General features: G+C 37.6%; 1 protein-coding gene across 1 annotated transcript; it reads right to left on the bottom strand.

Moving 5' to 3' along the window:
- Nucleotides 1–2,826: 2,826 nt before the first annotated feature.
- LOC104615114 (28S ribosomal protein S30, mitochondrial-like) lies at nucleotides 2,827–6,480 on the bottom strand. The gene is made up of 4 exons (XM_010284636.1): nucleotides 6,286–6,480; nucleotides 5,127–5,229; nucleotides 4,419–4,595; nucleotides 2,827–3,261 (listed from the first exon to the last, which is right to left on the bottom strand). The coding sequence occupies exons 1-4, from the start codon at nucleotides 6,478–6,480 to the stop codon at nucleotides 2,993–2,995; spliced, it is 744 nt and encodes a 247-aa protein (XP_010282938.1). The 3' UTR covers nucleotides 2,827–2,992.
- Nucleotides 6,481–6,558: the final 78 nt, after the last annotated feature.

Raw genomic sequence — 6,558 nt, 5'->3', positions numbered from 1 at the left:
AGACTTTTTCACCAGAACAGGCTTAGTGCTAATTCAATGCAAACTTCATAGGTCTCCTACCTGGTGCACTTTGGTTATGCTACTGGTTGAAGATGGCTCATTTTAGCATAGGATGCACTGGAAAGCCACTTACTTCCCTTAGATACCCTGATAATATGTGTGGTCTTTACAGAGCCAGCAGGACAGACAGACTCTCTCACCAACAGCCAACTCCAAGAGTTGTTCTTACCTCAGGAAAAAAACCCTCACTGGAGCCCCAGAACAAGGAAACCTTCATCTGCTTTTGAAATAAAAGGACCAGGTGCCTTCTCCAATGACAGAAAACCTGAGTACAGAAGAGACTTCTACATGACCAAGCAGATACTATAAATATTGAAGCTATTTCTCCCATCTGAAAGGAAACAGAACTAGCTATGCCAACAACCTGGTGCAACATAATCCTATATAGATATAAGAAAGTTTTGGATTCTTCCCACCTCCTCCTTTCTGCTTTAATTTTGGGAAAGGCTGCTTAGGCAGTTCCATTCTAAGTCATCACTTGTAGTCGCATAATCTAAAACAACAGTACAGGTAGAATTTCTGAAGATGAGATCTTCACTTCATAGATCTTCACTTGAAGATGATGCAAGTTCTAAGCAAAATAGTTCAGTCTTAGAAAAAATACTTCCATTATATAAAGCCAAATATAAAAATAAGGTTTTGCCTTATGATATGCTTCAATTGTGATATACTCCAATAGGCCTAAGCAGAAATTAATACAGGAAAAAGGATCCATACCTGGCTATTTCTATCCTGTGTTCTTTGAATCACCTTTGTTTCTTTTAAATAGCAAACTTGACAAAATAGAATGCTAAAGAACGACACTCCCACAAGACTTAAAGGAGTAGAATCATGGGAGGTTTCTGCTGAGCAAAGCTCAAGGATAGGAATGCTGCAGCTTCTAAGCTTTCTATCTTTAAACACTTCATAGCGATACAATCTTTAAAAGGAAAAGAGCTTTCTTTTTACTTTATCATTGTAAGGCAGCATTAAACACCCTGAACAGATGAGTAAAAGATGAAAGATTGCTGTAGAAAACTGTATACATTATGATGTCTCAACTTTGCCAGTCAGTGACAAAAAAGCAGAACGATGATTACTTTTCCCTCGGTAAAAGATACAACAGTGCCACCTGCGGCTTTTCCACGGTATCCCTTGCCTTTTGAGACAGCTGCAGAAAGCTGAAGTTCGTACTTCGCAATTAGAAAATAGCCAGCTCTTGCTAAGCCTTCCTCCCTCACTCCAACACTGGGTTCTTCTACCAGGTTACACATCTACAGTGACATTTCAGTCACTAGTAAAGCTGCACAAAGGAAAAAAATGTCATCTTTGAACTTGCTCTACTGCAGCTGAAGCCTCAAGATAGACAAAAGGCTGAATTACAGAAAAATCAGGGTTTTTTTTACCCTGAGAGCAGGAGTTTCTTTGACCTTACATGTCAGCTTTCCACAGCCACTACGTGTATGCAACTCACAAAGTTTCAAGCTGAAAGCAATACCATATTGCACCAACTGTAAAGACTGTCTGCAGGGCGAGAATCCCCAACTGTTTTTTTGAGTGTTCTTCCATTCATTTTGCATTACCCCTTTATCACACCAGAAAATAAGTATCAATAACGCACTTCTAAGCAGTGTCACAGGTCATTCTCTATAATCAACATGCCTACCCAGCAGTTTATCTTCTGTTCCTACATGCAACATTCATTTAATCCAAGGGTCAGCAGTGATCAGGACTATTAATATTCAAGCATTGTTAAGACAGAAAGAGCACTTAAGGACTTCTTACTTCTGTTAAAAAGAAACCAGTACTCATGCACATCTTACTTATCTAGATTATCCTCTGCTGGTGGAGAAAGTGGCAATTATAGTTCATTCCAACATAGCAAAGTACCAATCAAACAAGACTTTACAACTACCTCATCTTTCATTAGCAAAATACTCTGTAAGCTGGTTTACAAAAGGAAGCAGGATCCCCAATGGCTCAGGCTGAAAAATGTGCAGGGAAGTATTTCAACAAGAGTCACATACGATTCAGTACTCTGTCTTTAAAAACAACCTACTTGACTCTTAATGAGAACCCCGGAAAATTCCAAAAGGTCAGTCATAGTGTACGGAACTACGTAAAATTCTAGGCATGTTTAATTACCTCAAAAATCAATATACTTTGCTGGTAAGTAAATATTCCTAAACAGTCCTTACATGTTGTATCTTATTAATCACAGATCCTATTCATGGTTTGGACTCAGCAGTGGTCTACTAAAAACAGTCGTAAGACATGCAAATATTAGTAATGAAAACATCAATACGTCTACAGCTGAAATCAAGGTCCCAAGCTAAAGGGAGAGAGTTCTCTCCGTGGCTCATGAGGTGAAAGCTTAAAAATGTGTATGAGTGTTCATAATAGAATCTTTGGAAGCAAGTTTCATTGTTTATACTACTGCTCAGTGTCTAAAAATTTTCCTCACTATGTAACTAAATTACCAACCATTCACTTTTAAGAAACACTTATTCTGAGCTCACTTTCTCTTTAGAATGAGTAAGCATTTAAGGCAACTAATTTCTTTTCAGGCACAAAATTAGAAATTTTTCACTGGTTCTGAATATCAAGAGAGCAGTTACCTAGTGCCATAATCAGATGGTCATATGAATTCATACTTTGCTGTGATATTTCAACACAGAGCTATGGATCTGCTAAAAAAGTATTCACATGACTCAGTGCAATACACTTCTAACAGTAAATATATAAAAGACATTAAGGTATTCTAGACATTTATTTTTCAGCGTACAGTATCATACATTTAAAATGAAGAAATAAGACCCAAATATCATAAAAGATGTATACAGTGTTTGCTAGACAAATATTTGACTAAGAACAAAGCATATTCAAGCCCATACTTCATGGAGTTACAATGAAGTTCAAGCACATAAACAGGAATAGTTTATTGTTTAATGAATTACAACTCTTTTGGTCTGTTTAACAGAAAACGAACCAACTGAAGCAGAACTTCGTCATTAAAGCCTTTCACACTACCGTCTTCCACAACGTCATACAATGGTTTACTGTCTGTACCCCAACAGATATTTTTCCGAGGGTTATTTTGAATAGTTTCTGCAGTTAGCGCTAAAGTATTTAGCTGATAACAAAAGAAAGCGAAGTATTTTCCATCAGTCACTACTGCCTGCGACACAAAAGGATGGGTCACATCTGCTTCACTCCAGAATCCTACAAAATAAAGAAACAATGCTAGTTATACAGGACTCAAAACTCCTATCAGCACGCACACCTAAACCTCAATACTGAAATATGGAAAAATACTGGGAATTGCAGCAGCCACTTAGTAGGGGAAAAAGGGCTGTCTGCTTTAGCAACACAAGCATTCTTCATAGCGACTAACTAAAATGCAACCACCAGTTTAAGGGTATTTCCTTAAATCAGGGACACAGTGGCATATTGCATTTTGTACATAGTTCCATATTGCTGACTGATAAAAACCTGACACTGATCAGTCAAGTCCTGCAAGTGATCCAATGGGAAATGTCTTTCAACTATTCCATGCTTCTCACAGGGCAGTTAATACGTTTCATGATAGATGCATGTGTGTGAATGCATGAGCATAACTGACTATAGTAACCAGACAGACTACACCAAGAACACTGTGTCAGTAAGCATTAGTGCTCCAAACAACCTCTGCTGAGCATTAACAGTATTTTAAAAATATTTTCTTTACATATTTATGCATGTGTGCTAGCACACACAGTAATATTCTTAAAAGATACTTGGTATTATGTGCAATGAACAGCACTGGAAACTGTTACAAAGAAAAAACTTTAGAGATTTGAATTGATGCTGCCTTATAATGTGCTCAGAACTATAACCAGCTTTGAAGCCACGACTTACTTGACTTCAATGTTTTATGTCCGTAAAAAAGTCCAGCTTTCTAATATACCATTTCATAAAAAATTTGATGCAAATCCAGCAATATACATCATAGTCAAAGCATTTTCTTGCATATGCTGTTTCACAAGTGAAACTACAAACCAGCAGGTATCTTCTAGTAACACTAGATAACAATTATATTTATGTGCATAAGCAAAAGACTGATCTGGTCTATTTATGCAGGACTTCCAGGATTTTTAGACAAACATAGACATAAAATCCTAAAGTAAGGCTGCTGACATTTTTCTTTCATAGAATTGGCATTTCTGAAACAAAGGGCTAAGCAACATAATTGTTTTAGAAAAAAATAATAAACAAAGACCTACTTAAAAGGATGGTCTTCAGAAGAAAAAGCATGAGAAAAGGTGGTGGGGAGAAAATGTTAGAGAACTTTACAGTAGGCATTCATCATCAGGAAGAATTTATCAAGTTGACCGTCTCACCTTGATACATTGCTTGTGCTGCTGTCCAGGCAAAGAGACTTGCAATACCATTAGCTCGATAAAGAACTTCAATCTGATCCTCAAGACATGCTCTTACAAACCTCTCCCGTTTTAGTTTATCAGGAATAAGATGAAACTGTGTGTGTCCATAACAGCATGGATCTGCTACCTTAGATCCTATGTTCCCCAAAATGAAAAAAATTGAAAGTCAGTCAAAGAACACTCTTCATTATGCAAACAAACATGTCTTTACTATCAGATTACAAACGACAGGAGGTTAGAACCTCTACTGTAGATCTGTATGTTGAGATTCCTCCATTCCTGAGTGAGACTGGAGGGCTTGCCCAACTCCAAAAGGCAAGAGTTCACATACCAGTATGTCCCTGAGAGGATGTATCAAAATTCAAAGCCAGTTTTCTACTAATTTTCTATTCAATCCAACTCTTTCAAGCAGATCTGGACAGAGTACCATATGTACAGGAGGATGCTACTCCCCATTGCCTAGCTGACATAGAATCTCAACAGAGACTTATATACTATATATATTTATATACTATAGTTATATGCATAAATATACAAATTTTTTTTCTGCTGATGGGAGGAGAAACGTCAGGAGCTGGTGTTTGTTTTGAGGGGTTTTTTTGTTGTTGTTGTTTTGATTTTTTACACAAAAAAAGTAGTTAACATTTCAGCACCAGAAACTCTTACCTATATATACCTTGTTTTCATACTGCCTTTTGAACAATGGCAGTTTGGATGGCTTATGATCAATAACAGGAACATCTCCAAGATCTGACTCCAGTGGTACAATCTTGAAGGAAATAGAAGAAAGAAAAGCCATGACGTAAGTCACGTTTTTGACATCAGGCCTCACATCATATGCCACTTTCTAGTCAGACAGCAGAAGGTGTAAGTCTTGCTTATATACACCATATATATATAACTTTAACTGAAATTCATTTTTTGCAATGGAACTTCTTGTCTTGTGGTGACTGCTAGTACACAAATTTTATATTGATGTCTGAATTTTCTGCAATACACAAAAAACATTGTGTGAAATGGTGCTAACGAAGCTGCCACTGGGTACCATCTTCAAAATCACAATCCGCTTCAGTAGAAGATGAGCAAAAACATTTCTAGCAACAGCCAATGAACTAACTTGAACCAGCAGAGTGAGTTTACAGGCATTCAGTGTTTTGTACTACGTAAAATTTGTAATCGCCTAGACAGTTCTTCCAAAATGCCAAGGTTTGTAACAGCTGACAGTACTAACCTAATCAAATTGTGCAATTAAGTTAGCAAGGAAAGTTCAGCATTTAAAAAAAGTGGAGCAGTTTTCTGTTGTGGTGGACACTGGGCAACAGAGACTCTCACAGGCTACACAATTACCATTGTATAAACCTACAAGAAACAGATTAGAAGATGGAATCAGCTTCCAGAAAACTGAGCATTCAAGAAAACTGTTAAGCAGTACTAACAGGTAACAACACTCACATTCAGATTATACCTGCTTCTCCTTCTCCTTCATTTCTCGCATTCTCCTCCACTGAGCACAGAACATTCCACACCACATTTCTTATTCTTGCCTCCACTTACATAAAGTTAAAAACTCCATTTAATTAAGTGTAACAACACGCATTTTATCTAAAGCACAAAGATGACCAACTTGAAGTTCAGAAGACTGCTCAATATGTACAAAGCAGTTACCAACAACACAGTAAGTGCCTTACTACTTGAAAAATGCACAAGTGTGCTACATGCCTAATTAACCGGGTCCTCGGCATAGCACCTACTGCCGGGTTTCAGTGACTGTCAGAAACCTAAGTGGAAATACACGTAATTAATTTGCTGTTGAAAATATCCACACCTCTGGAAGTTGCTTTGGTACACGGATCTGGACGTGTGGTTTATCATCTATCTGAAATCGCACAGGATCAACTCTACCCTTTCGATGTCCATGAACAACAACTTCCTCACCATGATGCCAGTAATAGTTAACCTCAGGTTTTAGATCTGAAACAGAACAGAGGGATAGAGAGAAATAGAGATTGCCCCTTTGCATTTAAAACCCTCCCAATCCATGTCCTGCAGGTGCAGTGAAACAGAAAAATCAAAATCCACTCGCACCACGTGGGACGAT

This window comes from Phaethon lepturus, unplaced genomic scaffold, assembly GCF_000687285.1.
Source record: "Phaethon lepturus isolate BGI_N335 unplaced genomic scaffold, ASM68728v1 scaffold30183, whole genome shotgun sequence".
NCBI lineage: Eukaryota > Metazoa > Chordata > Aves > Phaethontiformes > Phaethontidae > Phaethon > Phaethon lepturus.
This window is presented reverse-complemented; position numbering and strand designations above follow the sequence as displayed.

What these genes read in the sequence shown, in the direction of transcription:
- LOC104615114 (XM_010284636.1), bottom strand. Translation starts at nt 6,480, where the DNA reads ATGCAAAGGGGCAATCTCTATTTCTCTCTATCCCTCTGTTCTGTTTCA. An exon ending in TACCAAAGCAACTTCCAGAG is followed by an intron (nt 5,230 to 6,285) that starts GTGTGGATATTT and finishes ATTTCCTTCAAG; the next exon opens with ATTGTACCACTGGAGTCAGA. An exon ending in AGCACAAGCAATGTATCAAG is followed by an intron (nt 3,262 to 4,418) that starts GTGAGACGGTCA and finishes TTTATTTTGTAG; the next exon opens with GATTCTGGAGTGAAGCAGAT.